General features: G+C 50.3%; 14 protein-coding genes across 16 annotated transcripts; 7 read left to right on the top strand and 7 right to left on the bottom strand.

Annotated features, from left to right (window-relative positions):
• Positions 1-24: 24 nt before the first annotated feature.
• Positions 25-1,260, bottom strand: PPTG_17513 (DEAD-box ATP-dependent RNA helicase 8; the record flags this gene model as incomplete). The annotated part of the gene is made up of 1 exon (XM_008915384.1): positions 25-1,260. The coding sequence occupies one exon, from the start codon at positions 1,258-1,260 to the stop codon at positions 25-27; it is 1,236 nt and encodes a 411-aa protein (XP_008913632.1).
• A 252-nt stretch (positions 1,261-1,512) lies between these two features.
• PPTG_17512 (hypothetical protein) lies at positions 1,513-4,042 on the bottom strand. The gene has a single exon (XM_008915383.1). It carries the CDS (start codon positions 4,015-4,017, stop codon positions 1,612-1,614), a length of 2,406 nt encoding a protein of 801 aa, XP_008913631.1. The 5' UTR covers positions 4,018-4,042; the 3' UTR covers positions 1,513-1,611.
• A 525-nt stretch (positions 4,043-4,567) lies between these two features.
• Positions 4,568-5,824, top strand: PPTG_17511 (hypothetical protein; the record flags this gene model as incomplete). Its single annotated transcript, XM_008915382.1, has 3 exons — positions 4,568-4,647; positions 4,706-5,603; positions 5,669-5,824. 3 exons carry the CDS (start codon positions 4,568-4,570, stop codon positions 5,822-5,824), a joined length of 1,134 nt encoding a protein of 377 aa, XP_008913630.1.
• Positions 5,825-6,554: 730 nt separating this feature from the next.
• On the top strand, positions 6,555-9,361 carry PPTG_17510 (hypothetical protein). 3 transcript variants are annotated; one of them, XM_008915380.1, is made up of 3 exons: positions 6,555-6,950; positions 7,053-7,097; positions 7,185-9,361. In XM_008915380.1, the coding sequence occupies exon 3, from the start codon at positions 7,228-7,230 to the stop codon at positions 9,127-9,129; it is 1,902 nt and encodes a 633-aa protein (XP_008913628.1). In that variant the 5' UTR covers positions 6,555-6,950; positions 7,053-7,097; positions 7,185-7,227; the 3' UTR covers positions 9,130-9,361. The 3 variants fall into 3 exon arrangements, with proteins under 3 accessions (XP_008913628.1, XP_008913627.1, XP_008913629.1); XM_008915379.1 differs by having other exon boundaries at positions 6,556-6,950; positions 7,180-9,361; XM_008915381.1 differs by lacking the exon at positions 6,555-6,950 and having other exon boundaries at positions 7,001-7,097; positions 7,180-9,361.
• PPTG_17509 (hypothetical protein) lies at positions 9,318-10,503 on the bottom strand. The gene has a single exon (XM_008915378.1). It carries the CDS (start codon positions 10,430-10,432, stop codon positions 9,392-9,394), a length of 1,041 nt encoding a protein of 346 aa, XP_008913626.1. The 5' UTR covers positions 10,433-10,503; the 3' UTR covers positions 9,318-9,391.
• A 102-nt stretch (positions 10,504-10,605) lies between these two features.
• PPTG_17508 (hypothetical protein) lies at positions 10,606-11,759 on the bottom strand. Its single transcript, XM_008915377.1, has one exon. The coding sequence runs from the start codon at positions 11,318-11,320 to the stop codon at positions 10,721-10,723; it is 600 nt and encodes a 199-aa protein (XP_008913625.1). The 5' UTR covers positions 11,321-11,759; the 3' UTR covers positions 10,606-10,720.
• Positions 11,760-11,996: 237 nt separating this feature from the next.
• Positions 11,997-13,230, top strand: PPTG_17507 (hypothetical protein). Its single transcript, XM_008915376.1, has one exon. The coding sequence runs from the start codon at positions 12,055-12,057 to the stop codon at positions 13,093-13,095; it is 1,041 nt and encodes a 346-aa protein (XP_008913624.1). The 5' UTR covers positions 11,997-12,054; the 3' UTR covers positions 13,096-13,230.
• Positions 13,231-13,590: 360 nt separating this feature from the next.
• PPTG_24129 (hypothetical protein) lies at positions 13,591-13,843 on the top strand (the record flags this gene model as incomplete). Its single annotated transcript, XM_008915375.1, has 2 exons — positions 13,591-13,644; positions 13,694-13,843. The coding sequence occupies 2 exons, from the start codon at positions 13,591-13,593 to the stop codon at positions 13,841-13,843; spliced, it is 204 nt and encodes a 67-aa protein (XP_008913623.1).
• A 205-nt stretch (positions 13,844-14,048) lies between these two features.
• PPTG_24128 (hypothetical protein) lies at positions 14,049-14,905 on the top strand. Its single transcript, XM_008915374.1, has one exon. The coding sequence runs from the start codon at positions 14,196-14,198 to the stop codon at positions 14,403-14,405; it is 210 nt and encodes a 69-aa protein (XP_008913622.1). The 5' UTR covers positions 14,049-14,195; the 3' UTR covers positions 14,406-14,905.
• Positions 14,846-16,174, bottom strand: PPTG_17506 (hypothetical protein). Its single transcript, XM_008915373.1, has one exon. It carries the CDS (start codon positions 16,059-16,061, stop codon positions 15,018-15,020), a length of 1,044 nt encoding a protein of 347 aa, XP_008913621.1. The 5' UTR covers positions 16,062-16,174; the 3' UTR covers positions 14,846-15,017.
• Positions 16,175-18,058: 1,884 nt separating this feature from the next.
• PPTG_17505 (hypothetical protein) lies at positions 18,059-19,758 on the bottom strand. Its single transcript, XM_008915372.1, has one exon. The coding sequence runs from the start codon at positions 19,713-19,715 to the stop codon at positions 18,138-18,140; it is 1,578 nt and encodes a 525-aa protein (XP_008913620.1). The 5' UTR covers positions 19,716-19,758; the 3' UTR covers positions 18,059-18,137.
• Positions 19,759-20,830: 1,072 nt separating this feature from the next.
• Positions 20,831-21,514, top strand: PPTG_17504 (hypothetical protein; the record flags this gene model as incomplete). Its single annotated transcript, XM_008915371.1, has 2 exons — positions 20,831-20,986; positions 21,056-21,514. 2 exons carry the CDS (start codon positions 20,831-20,833, stop codon positions 21,512-21,514), a joined length of 615 nt encoding a protein of 204 aa, XP_008913619.1.
• Positions 21,515-21,622: 108 nt separating this feature from the next.
• Positions 21,623-22,254, top strand: PPTG_17503 (hypothetical protein; the record flags this gene model as incomplete). The annotated part of the gene is made up of 2 exons (XM_008915370.1): positions 21,623-22,098; positions 22,177-22,254. The coding sequence occupies 2 exons, from the start codon at positions 21,623-21,625 to the stop codon at positions 22,184-22,186; spliced, it is 486 nt and encodes a 161-aa protein (XP_008913618.1). The 3' UTR covers positions 22,187-22,254.
• PPTG_17502 (hypothetical protein) lies at positions 22,048-23,405 on the bottom strand. The gene has a single exon (XM_008915369.1). It carries the CDS (start codon positions 23,384-23,386, stop codon positions 22,169-22,171), a length of 1,218 nt encoding a protein of 405 aa, XP_008913617.1. The 5' UTR covers positions 23,387-23,405; the 3' UTR covers positions 22,048-22,168.
• Between the last annotated feature and the right edge of the window lie 2,296 nt (positions 23,406-25,701).

Genomic DNA, 25,701 nt, shown 5'->3' with positions numbered 1-25,701 from the left:
TGACATCTCACCTTGACACACGCTTTACTTGCAGTACAAGTTGCGGTCAATAACCGGCGGAATCGGTCGGATCTCTGTGCCAAGCTCCTGCTCGATCCTGTACAGGTTGAATCGGTCATCGTACGTGATCATATTGATGGCCAGACCGAGGTGGCCGTACCGCCCAGAGCGACCGATACGGTGCAGATACGTCTCCGAGTTCTTGGGGAAGTCGAAGTTTATCACGACGTTCACCGTCTGGATGTCGATACCGCGTGTGAACAGATCCGAGCACACCAAGTGTCGAGTAGCTCCGTTACGGAACTCGTGGAACACGCGGTTACGGTGCGCCTGGTTCATCTTGGCGTGGATGTAGAAGCACGAGTAACCCAGCTCCGTAACCTTCTTGGCCAGCAACTCGACACGGTTCACCGAGTTGCAGAAAATGATGGACTGGTTGATATCCAGCTTGGAGAAGAGCGTGTTGAGGCAGTGCACCTTCTGTCGCTCCTCCACGAAGGCGTAGAACTGCGATACACCTTTCAATGTGAGCTCGTCCATGAGGTTGATCTCGTACGGGTTCTCCACGAAGCGGTCTTTGAACGCCTTGACCGTGACGGGGAATGTGGCCGAGAAGAGGCAGATCTGACGCTGCTTGGCCGTGTGGTTCAGTAGCTGCTCCAATAGAGGCTGGAATTCCGGCGACAGCAACTTGTCGGCTTCGTCCATGATGACCGTAGAGCACTGACTGAGGTCGGCCACGCCCTTATTGGCCAAGTCCATGACGCGCCCTGGGGTGCCCACTAGAATATGCACCGTCTGGTACAGACGCATGATGTCGTCCTTGAGACTCGTGCCGCCCGTGGACACCATGCACTCGACGCCCATGTGTTTGCCGATCTCCTTGACAATGGCCGACGTTTGCAGCGCCAATTCGCGTGTGGGGACGAGAATGAGCACCTGGATGTGCTTCTTGCTAGTGTCTGTCTTCTCCAGACACGGAATGATGAAGGCGGCGGTCTTGCCCGTGCCGTTCTTGGCTCGGGCCATGACGTTGCGACCCGCGAGGATAATGGGGACGGCCTCTTCCTGGATGGGGGACGGGCGCTCGAAGCCCTTTTCGAAGATGCCCATGAGCAGCTCGCGCTTGAGGAAATAGTCCTCGAACTCGTTGCCTTTGACGTTGGTCACGTCTTCGGTCTGCACGCGCGTGTCCTTCTCCGGCCGCTTGAGGGAGGCCTTCCAGTTCTCCTCGTCGTTCGTGGATTGCTGCTGCGTCATTGTTGCTATTTGGCTCGCTAAAGGGATAAAAAAAACTAAGATAAAAAGATGCAGAGAGCTTGATACGGTTGGGCTTGGTGCTTGCGTGGATGGCAGCGCTAGTTGCTGCTAAGTTGCTTTGGGCTTGGGATCTTCCGGGCCGTTTTGGGGTTTGGAGGCATCCCCCTCTCCAACACGGAGTTGCTGGTTGAGGGGGCAGCTTACAGTACACTTGATGTTTGTAAGTGGACGTGTTGTGATTTGAAGGGGTCGATTGGCAACTGTGTGGACGCTAGAAGAGCAAACTACACACATAAAGAGCATACGATTAACGAGCAAAGTGCAAGATGAATGTGTCTATTGTGTCGAGGTCTACAGACGCAGCTCCTCGATGCTGTAGTCGGCAAGTCCCGGAGCGCGCGGCAGCCTCACGCCGGACAGGAAGTTGCTCAGCACGCCGTGTACCGATTCGTACTGCGCGCTCGCACGGAGCTGCAGCTGCACCAGTTCATCCAGTTGACGCAGTGCGCGAGCGACCTCGGGGTGCTGAGAAGCGCGCTGCACCAGAGTCGACAGGTGCGCGTCCAGCAGCCCACAGATCCACGCACAACACTTGGAAGCCGAGGGCAGCGGAGTAAAGCGTCGCTCCTCCTTCATCACCGCCAGACTATCATTCTTCTTCTTACTCTTCTTTGTCGATTGCTCTTCGTCCTCATCGTCCCCAGTCGTGTGAACCAGCAGCAACTTCTTGCTAATAGCAAGCACCAGCAGAACCTCCTCAAGCTCCAGCTCACGAATAGCTCGATGCAGGAACACGCCATTCGTTGGCAGACCCAGAAGCGCGACTGCAAACCTCTCGAAGGCCGCAATGCCGTCAACTTTCCCTGCTTTATTGTTCTGCTTCTTAGCTTGCTTCGTCACAAAATCCGTGAATGCTGAGTGGCTGCTCTTGCGGATAAAATACTTCAACAGTCGCACAATCGAGCGCTCGTCGATGTCCACAAGGTGCACAATAGCGCACTCCAGCAGGGCGAACTGGTTGTGTTTCATCAGAGTAGGCAGCAGCGTCGGCTTCGCTCGGGCCGACAATCTGTCGGTACGCAGCATGGCTTCAAGCGGTCCCCACAACTCGAGATCCGTCGAGTCCAAACACCGGCGAGTCACCGTCTGCAACAACCGGTACGACAGCTCTTCTCCTTCCTTGCCGGCTTTTCTCTTCTTCTGCTTTTTCAGTGCCTCATCCAGACGACTCGTGAATTCTGCAGCTGTAGGAGTGACTTGAGGGTCCGACAGATCGGCGATCAACTGACGCTCACGGTCGTCGCCACTGCACATGTTCGCCTTCCACGTCTCGGCGTCCAGCGTGTCGTTATTCACGCTGCTGGTTCCCGTCACAGTCTCCCATTGCACTGAACTGTCGGGCATTGCAGGCGTCGTAGAGCTCAAAGTGGTCGATGCTGTGGCTCCCAGAACACTGACCAGGGTCGAGTTCTTGTTCCTCACGTGAATAAGGAAGGCCGCGCGCTCGTAGGCAGCGAGTACTGCATCACCGGCGCCTACACTGACAAGTTGTACCGGTTTACCGACGCCGTCCTTGGTGCTACGTCCGACAACGACCTCGTTCTCTCCGTCCTGGTCTGAGGCCAAGTTGATTTCTGTGTTCGACACAGGTACAGCGAACTTGGAGTCCCAACCTGTGAACTTAAGCGGGGTATCCAGAGGTGTGCTGATGAGATACGTGTAGTTGCCGACGCCGCTTACCAGGTAACCGGAAGCTGATGGTTGGAGTTTACGCTTCTTGTGCACTGGGATGGATGAATCGGTCTCCGCTGACGATAAATTGGGCATTTGCTGTGAAGCCACGAGTGTCAGAGCGTTGGTCAATGCGTCACGAGAGAAGCGCAGCGTCTGCCAGGTGCCTGAGCGGCCGATAATTGAGTACGAGAAAGTCTCAGCGTGGAAAGCACAGGAGGACAGCTCTTCGTTGTCTGGTAAGTTGACACGACGACGTACGAGCAGCACAGCTCCCAGGGCGCCTCCCATACGTCTGGGAGTGTTCGGGATTGTGATTTGATACACCAGAAGCTCGAGCTGCTTGTCGCCCTTCTTGTTCGTCTTCTGCATCAAGATTGACAGGAACAACGCGCCCTTGACTGGACTACGGTTGTCCGTCTCCAGGTAGGCCCACACTACAGATTCCTCTTGGTCATCGTCGTCATCCTCGTCTTCCTCCTCCGCAGTGGCATCCTTGGCGTCGTCACTGTGCAGGCCTCTAATCAGATCTTCATCGTAAGTCGTGAAGGAGCCGTCTTGGAACACTACAACGACCTCCTCCTTCAGCTTCGAGTGTACCAATAGCGCAAATGCCTTAGAGTTTGACTGCAACGGCGAGCGGCGCCACTTGGCCACGTCCAGATCCGTGTCGCGCCAGACAGCAAGGCCTTCATTGGCTGGTAAAGCAGTCGTCTTATTGGCTTCTTGGCGTCTGGCCTGTCGCGCCTTCTTACTGGCGCTTACTCCTGGGGCTCCACATACACCGAAGAGCACACGCGAGTGCGGATGACGCGCCGCAGCCACTCGCAGCGCATGGGCACTGCCAGCTCGGAAGGTCCAGTGGTTGATACACTTGCGAGTCGGGGCGCTGATCTCGCGTACATCCTCTGATGAGGTCAGCAGAATCAGGCGACTGCCGTCCTTGGCAACAGAAGACGATGCACCAAGCAGCGCAGCGTCGGCAGCGCGGCCGCGCCAGAGCGAGATGGCCTGGTCCAGCTCCATGAGGGTCACTAATACGCCGATGCAATGGCAGTAGTGGAGCTTTTGGTTGGGCGTGAGCGATTGACTATTTCAGCCAATGGATGGAAGCGTAAGTATAGATTCAACATGATTGGTCAAATATCAAGTTTTTGTGAATCCATGATGTGAATCACATGATGCTCATATGATCACGTTGAAGTTCTTGAGGAAGTGTTGATGATGAAGAGATGTTCGAGTTGAGACCTCATCTTGATAGCAACTCGAGCCTCATTCCATTCTGCAATTGCGTCTACTTAGTTACCTGGATGTTGATATGTGAATAAATATTGTGATTTGAGGACCGCTTGTTGGTAATTTGGTATTTTTAAATAGCTAACTGCCTCCGCTTCTCACCTGGCATCATCGAACGAAGTTGGGCAGATTAAGGCACCGTTCTCGACTGGTTTGTCAAGCAGTTCATGAACCAGCTCCTCGCATCCAGTCAATCACTATATGTCCATTGATCCACTAAGGATACAGCTTGGAAGAGGCAAATCGAGCGGAACTATTAGTCAACTAACACTGAACAAATATGGAGGACGCGAACCCCGGTGCCGGTAGTACACTTGACGATGTGTCTGGGGTATTCCTGACGGAAGCTCGGATTGCCAAGTAAGCATACCGTTTGCTTCTGTTTGTGCTGCTTGCATACTAACTGATTGCTATGAAGTGGCAAATTCCCGCTGCGTGAGATCAATGACATGGAGCCCGTGGTGTCGGGCATCTCTCAGATGTCACAGTCCACATTGCTGCTCAAGAAGCGTAAAGAGATGCGTGAGATTGACGATGCCCTGGACTTTATGAAAGAGGAGTATGCTCAGCGTATGGAAGCGTGTGACGCTCGACAGCGCGAGCTGGAGCGCAAGCAGGCTGAAATGAAAGAGCAGGTGGCGCGTTTCGAGAAATTCATCAAAGAGAACGACTCGAAGCGAACACGAGCCGAGTTGAAGAGTAAGAGCGAGCACCGATTAGGAGAAATCAACGAGTCTCGCAAAAGGCAGCTTGTGATGCAGTTGGAGAAGGACGGTCGAGAGCGCGAAGCTTTGGAACGCAAACGTGATCAGTTGCTAAAATACCGTCAATATCTCGAAGCTGCAGTGGAAGCATCCGACGGTGAATACGAAGAAATTGGCGATATTCTCAATCGACATGCTACGCTAGTGGATACCAACAACGATTTGAAGGCCCAGGTTCGGGCCGCAGAGGTCGAGACCGACCAACTTCGACAACGCATTCGAGCATTGAAAGTGGAGATGCAGAACATTGTGCTTGTACAAAATAGTAGTATTCATGGACAGCAACAACAGCTCGAAACGCTGCGATCCGAAGCATTGCGATTAGATCTGGATAGACAGCGCAACGATCGCGTAGCCAACGATCGAAGCCGCGAGTCTGGGCAGATCGTGCTTACAGTGACCAATCTGTACAGTCGACTCGATCTCGGCGACAAGCTGCCGGTGCTGCGTGAGCAAGACATGGACGTCGCACAGTATGTCCAAAGCCTGCTCAAGGTCATCGCCGCACGAATTGTGGATCTTGACTACATTGTATCCAACTATAAGGACCAGGTATATTAAATCTTTGCTTTCCTCCACTGTCATCTAGCCAGACTAATGATGCTTTGGTTGTGCAGAATGCAGCCAAGTCTGGGAATAACAATAGCACCAATAATCAAAACTCAGCGAGTACCGGCCCCGGCACCAACGACGTGACCTCGGGCCAGTCTCGAGATGCTCGCGTAGGAAAAATGACATCAGCAGGAAGTACAAAGCTGCCACCACTTACCTGAATGTATTTAGCAAATATAGCAATGACTTTAACTCTTGGTGTTGCGGTATCAATCGACCGAAAGCGCACCGCAGCCAGCTATGTCGCGGCAGCAGAGCAATCAAGTAAGCTGGCCATTACGTGAGGCCATCGCAAGGCCATCAATAAGGATGTGAATCTGCGCATCCAAATCGAGTGGCAGCGGAAAGAAACCATCTTTTTCTTTCTTCAGAAATATGAAGCCATGTTGCAGACCCGTCGAGGGCGGACCATCGTAATCGAAACTGTTTTGACCCCGGAATCCATCTCGTTAGGTGAAGCGAGTCCTCCCAACAAGACCACCGGCAATTCATGCACACAGCAGTGCTGCGGTATCAGTGAATGATTCTCTGGCAAATCCTGTCGACTGCCAGGCAATCCGCGTCGTATCCATGCAAGTGAAATGTGGCAATCCATGAGTCATAGCGCTCCCACTCTGGAGCAATCCCACTTGTGCATCTACAACCTTGATTTACTATCTACGACTGGAAGCACTGGAGATGGCGATGGATGGCAGTGGACATCATCTAGCCACCTTGCCTTCGACCAAACCGCGACCAAGCACACCACCAACTCTACATGTCTTGGCTCGGAGAAAACACGTGTTGAAGCTAGAGTCCAAACGCGAAAGACGAGAAAAACCTAGAATGAGGTTTTTCTCATTAACGCAACATAATGGGTGCTGTCGCAACCTAACGGCATTCTGAAGTTGCGTGTGTGTTGCTCGAGCGGCGGCCGCTTCCTGGGAGATCGCGGGAAGGGGGAGACAGATCAACTCATACCAGGAGCAGCATCAAGTGTCGGACCACGCGCCTTAGTTTTCGCAGCGAGCAGGAACTTCCTCTCGCCGTCAGTGCAGCCCAGCCCCCTCTTCGCGAAGAGACTTGCCACGCGTTGGACCCCAACCGTCCGCCGCCAACTCGCACGTTACCTCAAGAGAGAGACACTCTTCCCTTTGAACCTCGTCAGGAGAGAGAGAGAGAGAGGGGAGTCACAAAAGAAAGCGGAGTGACAATAGGAAACCTTTTTGCCCAACCTCCGTTGCCCACCGTCAAGACAAAGCTCGCCGTTGCCGTTGCTCTTCTGCCCCGCGTTGCAGAAGCCAAGAGGTGAGTGGTGATCTGACTGATTGGATTGTCGTCTTTCAATCCTTATTTCCCACCCTAAAATGTGTGCTAACCGCAATCAATCGCTCTCTATTTTAACGTCAGTCTTATCCTCTCCACTAGGCACACCAAACAGAAAAAAAGAGACAGGTACGGACAATATTGAACCGTGTCAGTCCAAAGTGAAGTGATAAGACACTGATATCTTCATCCTGTGTACATTTTGCCACAGCTCAGTCTTTCAATTCCCTTCTAGGACTCACGTTCCAGACTTTTAGCCATGTCAAATCCGGACAACGAGAACGCGCCGCCGCTGCCGTCCTTCGCGGCCGACGGCTTCTTGTCCTCGGCCGGCTCGCCCCCGTACAACCGCAACAATGGCCGCTCACCTGGCCGTCGCAGCGGCGACCGCTCGGACGAGATGGACGTCATGGCCCAACTGGCCTCGCAGTATTACGCTTCTAGCCGCAATCGCTCGTTCTCGGCCCCGATCCAGCCGTCGGCTCTGGGCTCGGCCTGGAACTCCTTCTCAGATGACACGTCGGTGTCGGCCGCGGCCGCAGCGGCCGCCACGCAGCGCCACCACCAGATGCAGATGCAGAATCAGAACTTGCTCCCCGTTCAGCCGCCGCTCCCTCAAGGGCCACCGCCTCCAGTGCTCAACATCATGGTGCCGCCACCCCCGCCCACTGACGATGTGGCCGTCGGAGCCATTGGCCAGGCCGTGCAGTCGCTGCAATTACCGAGCGAGGAAAACAGCGACGCTGGCCATCACGGAGACAGTGAGGTTACAGGCGCGCCACTGCCGGCCACGTTCCTACGCACAATTTGTGACCAATTGGAGTACTATTTTTGCGACGAAAACTTGCTGGGAGACTTATTCTTGTTGAAAAACATGAACATGGACGGATACGTCAAGCTGGAGTTGCTGGCCTCCTTTGGCCGAGTGAAGAAGCTCACGACAGACATGGAGCAGATCAAGAAGGCGCTGGAATTGTCGACCAAACTGCTTCTCAATGAAGACGAGACCATGGTGTGTCGTAAAGAGCCGTTGGCCCCCAACCAGACGTACCACGGCAAGCTGGCCCGCACGGCCATCGCGTATAACTTGCCGGAGGACGCGTCCGTCGCATCATTGCGTGAAACCTTCCAGGGCTGCGGCGAGATTTCGTATCTCCGTCTGCTCAAGAAGAACACGACCACGGGCCGTAACGCTGTGCTGAAGCCTCCCATCGCGGCCGGCGAGACGTACGCTATCATCGAGTTCGTGGACGACGAGATGACCAAGCACGCCGTATTGACGCTGTCGGACCAGTACAACTGGCGCACGGGCATGCAGGTGGTGCTCTTTGACGGCACGAACTGCGACAAGCTGAAGCAGAAGATGTTCCCCGTGGAACTCGGTGGTGACCGTCGTCGGGCCAAGTCGGCCTCGGCCCTTACGCGGCCGGTGCACGTGGAGTCGGTCGGAGAAGGTCTGGACGATCTCCGTGAAGGCAAAGTGAACACGGGCACAGTGTACTCGATCCGTGGCGCCGGCGGACTTATCACCCCCACGCGACAGGACTCGGCCTGTATCTCGTTCCGTCTGATCCCCGATGAAGACGGAAATGTGGACATCAGACAGGGAGACTACGTGTCGTTTACGGTTGGGAAGAACAAGAAGAGTGGACGGAAATATGCCAGTAAAGTCAAGCTGGAGTTCCGCCCGCCGGCCAATCTAACGGGCGACGCCAACAATGCTGGTGGCGGTCTCAGTGGCCTGGCCGCTATGAGTGGAGGAGGCTCATCGAGTGGAAATGGGCAGAAGGACTATTTCTCCCCGTCGCCGAGTCGATGGGAGTCGCGTAGCCGCGCCGCGACGGTGGGCGCTCCGCCCCAGCCGGCGGCGTTCCGTGCCCGCTCGTCATCGTCGGGCACGCGCCCGAAGCTGAACTTGTCGTCGCCGCGGATGGCCCAGTCTCCAGTACACAACAACAGTCTGGGCGGCAACGTGTTGGTGCCCCCTCCGGGCATGGGAATCAACGGTAGTAACCAGATGTACCGCCAGGCCATTGGGCCGGATGGCACGCGGGGCTTTGGCTTCCGTCGTACCGGTGGCGAGCCGCCGGAGATGGCACCGGAACTCAAGTTTCCGGTCATGGAGCGTCGGAGATCGCGCTCGTCGGGTGGTGCCTGGTAACTGAAGGACGGCACTGACTCTGACACTGTGAACAAGGAAAGAGAAGGCTTTTCATGTCAACACACCCACGCTGGCCAGCGTGATATGCTGGAAAATGATCAAGAACGACGAGAAACATAGCAAGAAATTAGGCGCTAGCAAAAAACGAAAAACGAGTTGAAAAATCACACGAAATGCACAGTTGATAGGGCAAAAACACACAAATGTATTTGAGTGTGACTGAAAATGTTCACTCTTGTTTTTTATTATTATTTTCACTTGCCTAAGCATTGGCAACGTCAATTGGTCCGTGGATTTTGAAGTCGCCAATTTGGTTTTCCTTGCCCACATCGGCGTAGTTGCCCTGGTAGCGATTCAACTGGTATTGACGCCAATTGAATGGACGGTAGTTTGGCACCTCGCCCTCCTTCACCACTATGGGCTCCACCGTCACGTGGTTGGACGGGTTGTAGAAGAACGGGGCTGAGAAGCGACCAGCCTTGTCACTGGCAACAACACGGTGCAGCGGTGCAATGAACTTATCGTTCGACCACACCTGCACCATGTCGCCGATGTTTATAGTATACGTTCCCTTACGGGGCGGCACATTGACCCACGTCTGCGATTCACGGTGCAACACTTGTAGCGATGCCACTTCATCGTCTTGCAACAAGATCGTAAGCGCTCCGAAGTCGGTGTGGTGGTAGACTCCCATGGTTTTCTCGGGCTCCGGTGCAACTGGGTAGTGGTTTAGTCTCATCAGACTCGAGTGATTCCCTTCATAGAATTTGTCAAGGAACGCCGGCTCCTCGCCCAACGCCACGGCAAACACCTTCAACAGGCGACGAGCAATGTACTCCATCTTCTTGTAGTACGTCTGCATTTCATGACGAAATCCGGGCAACGTTTTGTTGTCTAACCACTGGTTTTGGTCCCCACCTAGCCGCTCGATTTTGTCCGAAGGGGGGCCGTCTTCATGGGCACCGGCGAAGTCAAAGCACTCCTTCCAGTCCGTTTTGTTCTTTGTGAGTTCGTCCACGACGTATCCGCGGTTGTTGCTGGCCGTACGGAGGATGGTGCGCTTGGTCTCAACTGGTAGTCGGAAGAAGGAGCGCATGGACTCTTGGAATTCGTCAACTTCATGTTGCGGTAGACCGTGGTTGGCTATGTAGAAGAAGCCCCACTCACTCGCAGCATCGCGCACGTTGGTGATAATTTGTTGCAGAGCTTCTTCCTTGGCATCCAGCAACGCAGTGTCAACCTCACCGTCGGAGAACCGCATTAGGGCTCCGATGTCGATAACGGGGACTTGGTGGACGTTCATCTTGAGTTTGAAGTGGCAAATTGCAGAATAAGGTTTGGAACAGTGTAAACGTCGGGTCCCAAGCGGATCGGAGACCGTGAATGCACAGGAATGACTGCCTTGACGATGCAATGATGGGGATAGTGATTGGCCGATTAAAGATCCGCTAGAGAGAATTTGTACGCTTACGTTATCGATTTGTATACGTCCACATACAACATATTCAATTTAGATCTAGAAAAAATACTACATTGAGAATGGCAATCATTAATCGGTACGCACTAGTATGGATGCCGTAGTGCTCTGGACCTACGAGTTCGCGACGTCGGTGGCTCCGTGAATTTTGTAGTCGCCGATCTGGTTTTCCTTGCCGAGATCCGCGTAGTTCCCCTTGAATCGAGCCAAGCGAAACTGGCGCCAACTTATCGGACGGTAGTTTGGCACGTCCCCGAGTTTGACCACAATGGGCTCAACCTGCACATTGTACGACGGACTGTAGAAGAATGGAGCGGAGAAACGCTCAGCCTCGTTACTTGCCAGCACACGATGCAGTGGAGCAACAAACTGATCGTTCGACCAGACTTGCATCATATCACCGATGTTGATAGTGTACGTTCCCTTACGAGGCGGGACGTTGACCCACGTCTGTGACTCTCGATGAAGAACTTGCAACGTCGCGACTTCGTCGTCCTGCATCAGGATAGTCAGCGCCCCCGAGTCCGTATGATGGTAGACACCCATGGTCCTCTCTGGTTCGGGAGCCACAGGATAATGGTTTAGCCTCATCGTGCTCGACGCATTGGAGCGAAAGAAACGATCAAAGAACGCGGGCTCTTCACCCAACGCAACTGCAAACACCTTGAGCAGACGACGGGCGATGTGCTCCATCTTGTTGTAGTACGAGCGCATTTCAGTGCGAAAACCTGGCAGGGTCGTCTCCTCAAGCCACTGGTTTCGATCCTCTCCCAGCCTTTCATGTTCGTCGGCGACTGGGGCGTCTTCGCCGGTACCAGCAAAGTCGAAACACTCTTTCCAGTCTGTCTTGTTCTTCGTAAGCTCTCCCTCGACGTAGCCGCGGTTGTTCGTGGCACTACGTCGAATGGTACGCTTAGTTTCCTTCGGTAGACGGAAGAAAGAACGCAACGCAGTCTGGAATTCGCTGACTTGTTGCTCCGATAATCCATGGTTCGCGATGTAGAAGAAGCCCCACTCGCTGGCAGCAGCCCAATAGTCTTTTCAAGATCTCCATGATTTGGATCTCGTAGAGCGGAATCGACTTCGATATCGTTTGAAAACGCCATGAGGGCGCCAATATCGACGACTGGAACTTGGTACACGTCCATTTTGGCGAATAGCAGAATGCGCGACGCTAAGATGGAGAGAAGATACCTCCAAATTGTTGACACTTGTTCAGACCGAGTTGTGATTGGCTGTTCACCTTGAAGTGCGCTCGCATTATGCAATAGCATTTTTCTATCTTCGTTGAGCTCACGTAAGCGTACAACATTCCTTGCTTCGAAAGAGCTGTCCAAAACCAATCACCACTTCGATTGAGCCAGCGTCAATGTGTACAATGTAGGCTCTCCTCTCTGCTTGATAGGTTCATTCCTCAATTTAACTCCACGAAGGTAGATAACATTAAGATGGACGCCGGCCAAGTACCCGTAATTGACATTGGTACTCTCATGGAGTTACCCAACATCGACGTTGATGCTGCGCTGCGCAATCCCAACGCCGAAGCTCTCCACCAGATCATTGAGAACGTACGCAAAGCCGCAAGTGAGTGGGGCTTCTTCTACATCACCAATCACGGACTCCCGGAACAAGAGGTGGAGGACTTCAAGGAAACTATGCGCTCGTTCTTCCGCCTTCCAATAGAGACAAAGCGCATGATCTCCCGCTCCTCTGCCAACGCACGTGGCTACGTGGAAGGAGAACTCACTAAGAACAAGACGGATTGGAAGGAATGCTTTGACTTCGCAGGAGCCCACGAGGACGAACCACCTAACAACAAGAATGATCGACTGGGTGAAGAGCAGAACCAATGGCTCGGCGAAGCAACACTACCAGGCTTCCGTAACGAGATGCAAACATATTACAACAAAATGGAGTATATCTCGCGTCGTTTGTTGAAAATCTTTGCAGTCGCGCTTGGTGAGGAGCCTGCATTCTTCGACCAGTTCTTCCGTGGCATCAACTCCAGTGTAATGAGACTGAACCATTACCCTGTTGCCCCTGAACCTGAGAAAACTATGGGCGTTTATCACCACACAGACTCCGGTGCATTGACTATTCTACTCCAGGATGACCAAGTGGCATCCCTCCAGGTGCTTCACCGAGAGTCACAAACGTGGGTGAATGTTCCTCCGCGCAAGGGCACATATACCATCAATATTGGAGACTTAGTGCAAGTCTGGTCCAACGACCGCTTTGTTGCCCCGTTGCATCGCGTTCTTGCTAGCAACGAGGCCGGTCGATTCTCGGCTCCGTTCTTCTACCTCCCAGCATACGATGTGGAGGTGGAGCCTATCGTGGTGAAGGAAAAGGAGGTGCCAAACTATTGTCCTTTCAGCTGGCGCCAGTTTCTTCTGGGGCGTGTTCAAGGCAATTATGCCGACCTAGGCAAGGAGAACCAGATCGGCGATTTCAAGATTCACGGGCAAATTGACGTTGCGAACGCGTAGGCTGCGGGGGAGAGGTCAGACATTTTCGTATTTTATAGGCTCGTAACATCTTCACAAATCTCTGCACGTTTATAATGGGAAAAAGGAAAACGGAAATCGAAACTTTGCAGTTAATATGAAGTGTTTGTCGTGAGGGTTTGCTGTCTGCGCTTGTCCTTTAATTGACGATAATGCAGAACAAAAAAACCAACTGGAAATATCTAGCCAAGCCAGAAACGTAAAGAGGGAGAAACAGCATGGTGCAGTCACTGCACCATGCACTGCAGTGGTTTCACTACGGCTGCGATGAGAAAGATCGACGTTGCGAGACATAATTGAAACTAAACGACAGGTCAGCCAAAGAAACAAGCCAAACGCACTGTCATCCGGAGAATGGCTAGTTGTCCACTTGAATACATTTATAAACTTAAAAAGATCCGTCAAATACACAATCGAAAAATCGGCAAAAAGTGCTTGTGGGTACGTAGTCATGGCGAAGCACCAGCACGACGACAAATGACCAAGGGAATCCACGACAAGCAAAACCCGCAAAATCGACTTCGTTTGCGCGTATTGTAACAATGAGTTCACTACTCGAGGGATCCCTCGTCATCACAAGAAAGGCGCCAAGATACAAGAGCGCGATAAAGTTGCAGCCAAGAAGATCCGTTCCTTTTGCATCGCCAATGAATCTGTCTACGAAGCGATTCTCTCGTTCCTGAGCAACAAGGCCCTCACCAAGATGCAAATGATCACTGGCACCCTGTGACGTATTTGTGTACACAGTACATGATTCGTCAAACACTTCATACGTCAATTGACAATGACGAAAAACAGCAAACCACGTCATTTATCAAAGAGCCAATTAGAATGCAGGACTGAATTTGTCAATAAATAGTTTGTAGGCGGATACAACAGAGTACGGCTGCAGCTAGCTAGAGTCAATAACTAAATCTCATTCTACAATTTGCCATCGCGTGTGCACTTCATAACACACCCGCTACCAACAGTGCGAGCCACAATTGGTGAAATACTGTTGTAAGCAGCGTAGATGCGAGAATGACAACCCCGTCATCAGTTCTCACTGTCGGCACTGTGTAAACGTGAGGGGATATACTGCCATGAAGGAAGCGAAACGTAGGTACGGGATGACGAAAAGTGATTATCACAACGCAGTAAGTCGCGAGATCCAGTCGACCTACCGCAGTAGAATACCGAATTCGGACTACAGCAGGGAGAACTGCCACTGGAGTACGCTGGAGCAGTACATGTTTGGCAAGTGTGGCTCGAAGGTGGAATGGTTAAGACTCATCTTCAAGAAAGTATGTTAAAAAAGAAGGCTCGTGCTAGGCGAAAGCTGACCGAAATGACGAGATATTTCATTGCAGCTCTGGCATATTTGTATCACATTGGCTTCAAGGAGAATGACAGGGAAGTGTTGAGGTAATGTTGTGGGCGTTTCGATGAGCTGAGAGTGAAGGTGAAAGAACTTGTATTCTGGCTTCCACCAAATAGCTCCGTGCAAGAAAGTTATCACTTCTGGTAAGGGAAGCATTGACGATGTGGTTGAAGCCGTAGTGGGCACAACTACATGAATTCTCCGCCCACAAGAGCAACCGAGCTACAAGGATTAAGTCGGATGGACAGAAAAAGCTTGTGTTAGACACAGTTTGCCGATTTCTAATGACGGAATTGACTGGTTACATCTCGGAAACGATCGATTTAAATTTATGAACATACATCCGATGTGTCCGACGAGGCTCGCAATTAAAAAAAAATGCTTGATAAAATAGTTAACAAAGCATCGGAAGAAGACCCTGTGTGCTAGCAAGTTTGGGCTTTTATTTGACTGGTCCATTCCAGACATTCTATCCTTTCTTATGTTTGAAAGCCATGACACCTTCATATTTCTAGGGGCTGCACATCTTCAGATCATTCACCATCTACGAGTTGGCAACGTCAATCGGTCCGTTGATTTTGAAGTCGCCAATCTGAATCTCCTTTCCGCTGTCGGCGTAGTCGCCCTGGAAACGAGCCAGCCGGAACTCGCGCCAGCTCAGCGGTCGGTAGTTGGCTTCTTCGCCTTCCTTCACTACAATCGGCTTCACCTGCGCCTTATACGACGGGTTATAGAAGAATGGGGACGAGAAGCGATCTGCGCCTCCACTGGCCAAGACTCGATGCAGTGGGGCGACAAACTTATCATTCGACCAGACCTGCACCATATCTCCAATGTTAATGGTGTACGTTCCCTTACGTGGCGGTACTAGCGTCCACGTTTGTGAGTCCCGGTGGAACACTTGCAACGATGCCACGTTGTCGTCTTGTAACAGTACCGTCAGTGCACCGGCGTCCGTGTGGCGATACACCCCCATAGTCTTCTCAGGTTCAGGTGCCACCGGATAGTGATTCAGTCTCAAGAAACTCGAGTTGTCACCGTGGAAAAACTGGTCAAAGAAGGCCGGTTCCTCTCCCAGTGCCACTGCAAATACCTTCAACAGACGACGCGAAATGTACTCCATTTTGTTGTAATACTCGACCATCTCTTGACGAAAACCAGGCAGGTGCTTGTCTTCAAGCCACAAATTCTGGTCGTCTCCTAGTCGTTCGTGCTTGTCACTCGCGGGCCCGTCCTCATTGACCCCTGCGAAGTCGAGACATTCTTTCCAGTCCGTCTTGTTCTTGGTCAATTCGTCGTCAAAGTAGCCTCTGGAGTTTGTGGCGCTACGACGAATTTTGTTCTTGATTTCTTTTGGGAGGCTGAAGAACGACCTCATTGCGGTCTGGAACTTGTCCACGTCCTGCTCGGGGAGTCCGTGGTTGGCGATGTAGAAGAATCCCCACTCACTCGCAGCATCGCGGACGTCCTCGATGATCGTGCGGAGGGATCCGTCCTTGGCGTCGTGCAGAGCGGCGTCCACCTCCGCGTCTGAAGGGAAGGCCATGAGGGCGTCGATGTCAACGACTGGCACTTGACGTACGTCCATTGTGGTCTTGGAACTTGTGAGCTGCGGAATGCGTAATGACGCACGAGCCGCGTGACGAGGTGATTGTGGAGACCTTCAACCTGCGTATTGACGCAGTGGAAATGGGACGCCGGATTGGCTATCTTGTCCCAATCAGAGAGGAGTGGCGATATAAAAATGGGCATTCGAATGAAAGGTTGCACAAAATACCAAGTTGTGTATACAGTAATGGACCTGTTTTCGCGGGGGTGGACAATATAGGATTTGCAAATACATCGGGTTTCAGCATAGAAATTTGAGGATGTTTGGCAAAAGTAGCATTATATATGGAATTTTATCAAATATCCGAGGGCGCGAAAACGGGGTGAAGTACTGTACTGTACAACTCGTGCTCGCTGTCCACCGGCCACCGATGTCTTCGTTAACCGTGGCAGCTTCTGTTGAGCTCACGGCGCCTACATTGGTAACCTTGAGCTCGCTATTCTGACAAAAAAAGTATCATGCAATGGAGCCGTCCTGCATGTAAATGCCCCCACGATTTAGGCTTTATTGATTACTGCGGGTCTTAACTTGATACGAATCCTGTCAAGCAGGACGCGGCTCCCGTAATGCCCGCATGGGTATTACGGGGGCCCTATTAAGGAGGTATTAGTCAGCAATAAAAGCTGGTGCACATGCACTGACAGTACAATTTCGTCAAATGACACGGTGGGAACAGTGTCGATTTCCCGCTAATTGCGTGGAACTCGTGCCCAAATAGCGCCAAAATTGACCAAACTCGACATTTTGGGCGAACGGTTGTGGTCCCCTATGAAGCAATATGAAGCAGAGGACATCATCGACCGGCTCAGCTTGCATTAAGGTTTCGAATCATGGATGATAGTGCCTTGAATATAAACTTCGGCATATATTGTTCTTCGACTACCGGTACAAACTAGCCAAAACTGCGTTCACGTATTCTAAGAATAATAATATTAAACTATTACTATTATAAAGTAGTATGTGATGGTTTAATAATACATGTATTTGACAAAATAATATATCAATAATATTATAATCGTATGTCTAAGGATTGTTATCGTGGGCAGCATTCATATCATAATTTGTAAATGACAAATGATTCATGTGATATGAACGCCGGGCTCTTCGATTTATTTTGGTTTAGTACAGATCAGGCGACTGTCTAATTTCTACAGGCAAAAGAATCCATAACACTGAAAAATGCGTATCCTGCTGTACAATTCCATTTATAAACGTTGCTTGAGGCTTGATAGGGGCAAGTAGAAGTAGTAATTTTCTACAATTATAAAAGAATGGAGAGGAAACAAGTGCATAATGGAGGAGAGGGAGGAAAGGCATTTCTAATAAGTGCAATAGACAACGGATTCAGAACGATACCACATTAATTCACAAAAATGTATTTTTTGCCTATGCCTGATACTAGCCATAGCGCATTACAGTACTAAGATTAGTGGGTGATTTACGATTTTGAAAACGGACAACCCCCTCGGTAATCAGGAGCTCAATATTCTGACCGCGACGTGTATCATGTAAGTGGATCATCACTCTGTATCACGATTTCGGCATCATTCGATGAAAATTAATCGATTATGGGTTTATAAAGCTCGTGACCCCGGTTCTAATTTCTACTCGCCATCAAGCTTCACACAAACGAACTGGCTACAGCTCCTGGATCTATCAGGCAACATCTAGTAGCAATAGCCTACCATTCGTGCTTATACTATTGAATAAATATAAGATAAGCATATCGGTGAGTGGATTGCAATTAATGCAACTAACAGTCCGCCAAAAAAAAACTGCACGCAAATAGCTATTTCAGGTGGATTTCTCGGGGTGCCCGATGTCATTGCACTATCAAGCGTGCGGAATAGTTGAGAACTGATAAGTGAACGGGAATCCGAGGCATTACATCGAAGAAATTGTCTGTAGGGCGGCAGATTTATCATGCATGTCTCCGTTCCTCTATCTTGTAGTAACTAGATCTCTAACAAAAGAAGTCAACCACATCAATGTCATTTTTTAAGCGTATTTGGACAACTACACTGTAGCTGCAGGTACCTTACCCTTCATCGCCATTTAAACGCGACGACTTATCTTTGTACACTTAGGTTTCTGCGGAAGTGTTTCTGGTGGACCGGAATCCTGGGGAACGCTCCCTTGGCCGTCAGTTTGTTGAGTGCTGTCTCCCTCGTTGCTTCCTTGGTTTGCTGGAGACGGAGTCTCTCCGTTACTGCCTTGTTTTCCGGAGCTACCATCAGCTGCGCTCTCTTGTCCATTTAAATTTGGTGCATCGGCACCGGTGCTCCCATTAATTAGCATTTTAACACTCTGGCTTCCAGTAGTACTTGTACCGGGAGCAGGATCCTCTTGCTTGGTATTAGCCTCTGATTGAGAGCCGTCCGTCTGGTTAACTTCTCCCTGGGACGGTGAATCGCCCAACGTGCCAACGCCGAAGTTATCAGCCGATTCCGATAGCTGAGTAGCCTCACCCGGTTTGTATCCCGTGATCTCCTTGTACTTCTTCACCGTCTCTAGAGCTCGCGCTCCGTTCACCGACTCAAACTTGCCACTCTTCTCTACAGTGTTGCCAGGACACGAACGACCCAGTGCAGCACTGCAATCGTCCGCCACCGAGATGCTCGCTTTCTCAGCGTCGGCCTCCATGGGCTGTAACGTACCCTCAAAGAAGTTGCCTTCAGCCAGAACGAAAGCGTTCTTCCCTGGCTCAAACGAATGACCCGAGTTGTCGGACCAGTAGTTGTTGGCAATGTGCGCCACCACGTTTGCATTCGGACTTGACGCACCGATGATTTTTGGTGAACGGCCCGATGTCGAGTGGACGTAGTTCTGGAGGAAGCTCACGCGCGTAGTAGTGCCGTCCAGAATGAACCCCCAGTAGTGACGACCGTCACACGAACTCGACCAGTCTGTGCGGCCATCGAAGTCCGAGTTACTGATCGTGATACTCTCGACACCGTCAAAACCACTGACGAACATCTGCCGTCCAACACGTGACACCTTAACGTGGTCGATCCAGATTTTCTTCAATGCGCGTTTATCGATGCCTCCCATGAAGAAGGCATCTCCTCCCCAAATATACTGCGGGTTGAGCTCAGTGATGTGGATATTCTGGATGATGATGTTGTCACCCTCGAGCTTGAGTCCTTTGCCTTTCAATACCCCTTTCTTGCCGACACCACGCAGCGTCTTGTTGCTGCCAACGGACATCATTTGCTTATTGGCGTTGTCATACGTGATCTCCACCTTCACTTGCTGGTCACACCCTCCCGTGTGGGTAAGGGTAGTGTCACCTGGAAACAGGATTACGTCCTGGCCCTTGAATCCGTTGTTTTTGGCGAGGCAGGCCGTGTTGGACTTGGGTCGACACCCTGTCTCGGTAGTGTTTCCTTCGGACCCGAGGAAGCTAAATTCTTTGTCAAGGACGACGACTCGTGGTTGATCATCGCCGAGGAGTTCTATTAGTTCCTCGAGTGTTTTGGGGTGGTCAGGTGTTGCGTCTCCCCCACCGGTGGTGCCGACAGCGAATCCTGGAGCTTCTCCGAAGGTTAAGCCTTGAACAATCGACAGTGAAGTCGATAGCACTAGTGCGACGATTAACAGCAGAATTACTTGATAAGCCCTAATAGTTGTCATTCAGTAGCTCGCGTAGATTGACTAAATGAATGCCTCCAGCCCGGAAAAACGAAGATTGACGAGAACTTCCATCATGATGACAAAAAAAGCTGATTACGCGGTATGACATGATTGCAAACGCTCAGACTGTATGTACAAGACGGTAGGCGTCGTTTCTTGTGGTTGATAGATATTTCGATGTAAAGGATTGTGTTGCAGGAATCGTTGTGTCGTTAGTACACTACAGTACCGCACCCCGTTTACGCGGGGGTGGACATTATGGGATTTACATACACATCAGTTTTTAGCTTTAAAAATATCTGAGGGTATTGGAGAGAAGATCATTATTATACCTGGTAATTTATCAAAGGTGCGAGGGCAGTACTGTACACTACCAGGTACTCCAATTCTCGAAATACAGCTGCCAACTATATTGCAAAATACCTGCACATCGATAGTGTGGACAAAGCGGCGCAAAAAGCGTTTCAGAGCTTTGAGAGCACCGAAGCGGAAGTTAGCTCAAGAGAGCTCCACATATTCTTCGCTGTGCAATGGGGTACCCCCAGCGCAGGCCGACCTGGAAGCCGTCAAACTGCCCATTAAAACAAAATTCAATGGAGAAATACATATCTAGAGGACAGCACCAGTATACAGCCTCCCTCAGGCCTAAGCGTTTACTTGAAGCGCTTTAAGCCAACCAAGAAGAGTGATAGAACAGACGAACAGCGTCAAGTCGCGTCTTATATGTTTCCAAAAGGCTTCTAAGAGGAAAACATAAGAATCAAATAGAAGGCCACTTTACTACTTCTACTAAACTACTAATGCAGAATACCATTTACAAACTCTCTTCTAAGAAAAATCGTGCAATGTGACGAAGATCACTATCACAATCATCGTAATTTCCAGCTATTAGAGTCTGTGTACGACAAGTAGCTTCACACCTTGCACCAACAGGTGTTGAACATGTATTAGGGGATGAAACCCACGGGCGCACCGAAATCAAATGAAGATTATGAATGTGACATGATTGCTTGTTCAATTGACAAAGGCGGCTGGTACTAGTAGGCATGCGATTCGGTTTGCGAATAGGCTCTGCCCCCTCATTCCGTCAGGTGTCACTCCTCCACTCGAGTATAATGTCGTCAGCGCAATCCCTTCATCAGCCACGTTCAACTACACTCAGCTGCGTTAATAGCGACGATGTCACAAGAGACCCCGAGTGCCAGTTAGCTCGTCTTGAAGACTGGGCTGCCATGACAACCAAAACTTGGGCGAAAGAGGTGCAGTTAGAGGTCAGACGACAGAAATGAATTGAAACCTCGCTTCGGTTTCGAGCCAAGAAGAAGCAAGAGTTAACGCAGCTTCAAGCGGAACGAGACTACTTGGAGCACGAGGTGAAGCGGCGACTGCAAGCGCTGGTCATCAACAATGACAGGGAAGGTCATGACGGCAACTACATAGTACGTTGCCTTGTGCTTGAGAGGGGTTTACTTCAGTCGGAGAACCTGAGACTTCAACAGAGACTTAGTGTTTTCGATCACTTTATGATCCAGTCGAACAAAGCCGTTCAAGATATTTCTCCTCCCCAAAGAGAGGACTCGGTGTCTCCGAGTGTTCGTGAGGCGAGTCAGTCTGCCCCGTGGGCGACGCACGTAGCCCCCCATGGACCTGGCTGGCGCGTGTACTTCCCAAACGATAAGCCATCGTTCTACTTCAGTCCATGCACGCGCGAAGAGTACGACTCCAAATTCGACCAATGCGATGAGATACTCGCAGCGAAATTACCGGTTTCTTCGATCATGGGAAGGCTCTTCGGCTAGACGGTACGCGACGCGCCTCTAATGCAAAGACCACACGACAATTCGCTTCTTGCTCACGCGAGATTCTCGATTCGTGTCGGCTGAGCTTTAGAGGATGCTGACACGTTAATGGCCAAGATACCCGTGGACGCAGTGGGTGTTCTCTATGTCGCTCCTGATGGGAGTCGTCCGCAACGTCGTCTTGTGAACATGCAAGTGTTACAGGAGATGAATAAGGATTCCTTCGTCATGGTTTGCAACATTCCAGACCAAACACACATCCGGTATTTCCAACTTCCCCGGCAAGTTCCGGTTACCAAAGCAAACGGAAAGCTCTCTTCCTTGTACCAAATGGTTATCGCAGATACATCAGCCAACTTGCTCAATCATTTCGCGGAACAACCTCAATCTGACGTTGAGTGGATTCATGAAGGAGGAGTATGCATGAAATTCACTCTAGTGGACGAAACAACAATCGATGTTAGCTTCGATTATTGGGCTCCATGCGAGAGTGAGCGACACGCTCAACATTATTTCGCTCTATGGGCCGAGTCTGCGTGTCAATGGTCTCCGTTGGTGGTGCCGTTGAACCTTCTTGGCTCAGCGTAAGTGACAAATACGATGCAGTTTGCAAATGTATTAAAAACAAAAGAAGCTGAATCTCTGTGTATCGTTCTATCCAGACCTGATTAACCTGGACGAGGTTACGCGTTGCGTCCACCAGCAAAGAACTTGAATCCAGTCGATGAAGAGCTTCTGCGCGTGATCCTCACTCTCACACTGAGACCAGCGATTGTACGTCACATCGATCGTTGACTTGTTTACCTCAGTGTATCGAATGCAGATACCGCTCTCGTGTGCCCACTGGACGTCAGACTGAGGCTCTCGAGCTTGAGCGTTGGCTTCGGTGTCTCCAATTACAGTGACGTATAGAATCTCTCGTTTACCATTTTCATTCAATCTCGTCCATCGCCGAACAAGATAAAGGTAGCGAAAGTGAACTTGTCCCGGAATATTTGTCACCAACACGAGCGAATTCAAGTCCAATTGCTGCAGAACTTGCGTGGACGAACGTGCATGTTCACTTCTTTCCCAACCTGCCGGTGTGATTAAGAGTGGCCACGAATGGATGTCAGACGTAGTAACCAAAATATCGGAGTCTTGTAGTGAGCAGCTAACACGCGTCGTTAGTCTCACTTGGGAGATAAGTGAGCCGGTTTCTGCGTTGTGAGTCAAAGGAGCATTATGCACGTTCCACCCAAATACCTTTCCCACTACCAGAGAGTCTGAACCGAGTCCAGCGAGAGTAGTCTTGATCACATCGTCGAATTCTGTTCTTGTGAATGGGTAGAAGAAAAATGAAGGTTCGTGGTTCGGAAATTCCACACACCAACCAGAGTAGCGTAGACGGTCGTAGGCCACCCAGCGAGATTTTTTACTCGCTTCGAGAATATTTTGTGGGGTTTTCTCGTCCCTACGAGGATTACCATCGATCGCCTTGCTTGTGATGCTGCGGAAGAACTCGTGCTTGTAAATATCTTGTTTCAGCTGTAAATTCTCTCGTGTTAGCGAATCACCCTCAATGGCGAGTCGACGAAGCGAGCTGGACAGTTCGCTTGGGCCACTAGGTATATCCGTTGATAAGCGCCTTCTAGCGGCGATGCACTGTCTGATTTTCAGCTCGAGATGATCCTGTTCTCGACGCAGTTGGGCCAACGCTTGTTGTCTGCGTGCTCGAAAACGCTTGGAGCTCTGACGGCGTAGCTCAAGCCTCCATTCCTTATGCACTTCGTCTGCCCAAGTCTTCGTCATAGACGCTGCCCAGTGGCGCGTTTGAGCCGATATACTCAAAGAACTTGAAGAGTACGAGCTGGTAGAATTGGCTTTAGACATCGCCAACGCTAATGTGAGTGAATCCACACTGATCACGGTAGAACGTAATCGGATTTTACCATTGGAATCTTCCCAAAAATAACACAAACAGGAAAAAAAAATACGATGAACGCAAATAATCAATCGCAAATCCAGCGTATTTAGTCTCCGCAAAATTACGTGAGGGCAAATGTGGACCACACTACAACACCACCTCCAACCACCCGACCAGAGAAGTAATTGCGCAACTGTCTACCGAAATTACGTGCACATTGAATAAATTCAGACGTAATAATGCAGCGCAGCCGTAGCGGCAACGATATATGCTTGCTCCTCGCATATGCATAGGATACTTTCTGCAAATCGGGCGTCGTCAGAGACGGGTTTGTATGTGACTAGTCAATGGGAACCGGTAATTTACTGCTATTGAGGAGTATTCCATTTCTAGGGATTACTACCGAAGGGATCTTCTAAATCAAGGAGCTGCTACAGTAGCTCCAGAGGATGCGCCGGCAAAGGAACCCCAAGCCTTCGGAACATAAGTTAACGATCTTTGCTGAATTTCAAAGATTCTTCGCGCCAGCACTACTTTGTTTCAAAATCCGTAATATAATAATTTTCAATAAGTTACTGCAATAAGTAATGGATGCAATCAAGAATAGGCATCATCTTAGGCTAGAGCTGATACTGGAGTCCGGGCCGACAAACCAGAAACAAAAGAAACGTATATCTGATTAGTCTTCGGCTATGATCGCGACAGATTTTTTTTTATTTTAATGCTATGTAATAGTAATGATAATGCCGTGCTAGCACGGTGAAGTTCTGGATTTTACATATACAGTGCGCACCGGAATTATAGCCGCACTCGATTTTCGGTGTTCTTGTCTTGTACGTTGGTTAACTGCGCCTAAAGCAGCGGTTTGAAATCGTCTAACACTCTCAGAAAACGAATACAGCAAACAGAACTGAAAAAGCTAACTTCGTTTTATCACTATCGGCAAAAATGTCACATTGGGTAGGGGCATAATTATAGCCGCACATGAAAGGATCACCTCTAGTACCCAGTTTTGGATCCCTTGAGTAGTCGGGTGGCTTCCAAACGTTTGGGGACGCTTCGTACAAGTTTCTGGAGGTATTGTAAATCGATAAGGTCCCACTCAGCTTGAATTTGCTTGATGAGATCGGCTGGCTTGTCGAATTGGCGGCCGTTAGCGTACACTCGGCGTGCTAAAAGACCCCAAACATTCTCGATGATGTTTAGATCAGGGCTCTTAGCAGGCCAGAGCATCCCTTCCACGTTATTAACCTCTAAAAAAGCCTTGGTGAACTTGGCGGCGTGTATGGAAGCATTGTCTTGTTGGAAAATTGGGGTATTATTACCCATTTTCACACGAAGTTCTTGTAGAAAAGGAAACAGACCTTGGCTCAACGTCTGAGTGTATTTGACAGCATTTTGCTTCCCTTTCAGGAATACCAGGCTGGTTTTACCGTACCAGTTAACCCCAGCCCATATCATGACGCTCCCTCCTCCATTCACCCGCTTTGACATGGTCTTGGGCTCAGCTCGCATGTCATGCCAGTAGTAACGGAACCCATCCGGACCGTCCAAATTGAATTTTTTTTCATCCGTGAAGACCACGCGACGCCAGAACTTCTTGTCGTCCCCATATTGCTCAGCAAAAGCTACTCTCTTCTTCTTGTGGTGAGGCTTGAGAGCTGGGGTAGGTTTCCGCTTCGCGTACGTGATGTTCCGACTGCTACGCAGCGTGCGAAGAACAGTAGTCTTGCTGGGAGTTGACGGCAGCTGGATTCGTAGCTGCGAAGCCGATAATCCGTGAACAATTGCCAACCTAAACACCCTCCTGACCTCCCGATCCGTCATTTTAGGCTTTCGTCCAGTCCTTTTAGTTGTTGAGGAAGCCTTTCCACGTTTGATATAGTTGCGAATTGCCTTCTCGTCACGGCAGATGAGCTTCGCAATCGCTCGGTTGCTCTTGCGCTCACGGATGAGCAGGTCAATCCTGCGGCACTCCTCCTCGGTTAACTGCTTGCCTCGTGGCATCTTGGGGAACCAAGAAAGCTTGTAAATAAGGTATCGAAAAGTGTTACCTACGGGCTTTCTGGATATTTCATTTATTTCAACTAAATCTGTATAGTTTTTGTTTATTACCAATATGACCGAATAAATTTCATGTGCGGCTATAATTATGCCCCTACCCAAGGTGACATTTTTGCCGATAGTGATAAAACGAAGTTAGCTTTTTCAGTTCTGTTTGCTGTATTCGTTTTCTGAGAGTGTTAGACGATTTCAAACCGCTGCTTTAGGCGCAGTTAAC

The sequence above is a fragment of the Phytophthora parasitica genome (assembly GCF_000247585.1).
Source record: "Phytophthora parasitica INRA-310 unplaced genomic scaffold supercont2.70, whole genome shotgun sequence".
NCBI classification, from domain to species: domain Eukaryota; phylum Oomycota; class Peronosporomycetes; order Peronosporales; family Peronosporaceae; genus Phytophthora; species Phytophthora nicotianae.
Note: the sequence above shows the minus strand (reverse complement) of the source record. Positions and strands in the feature narration are given on the sequence as shown.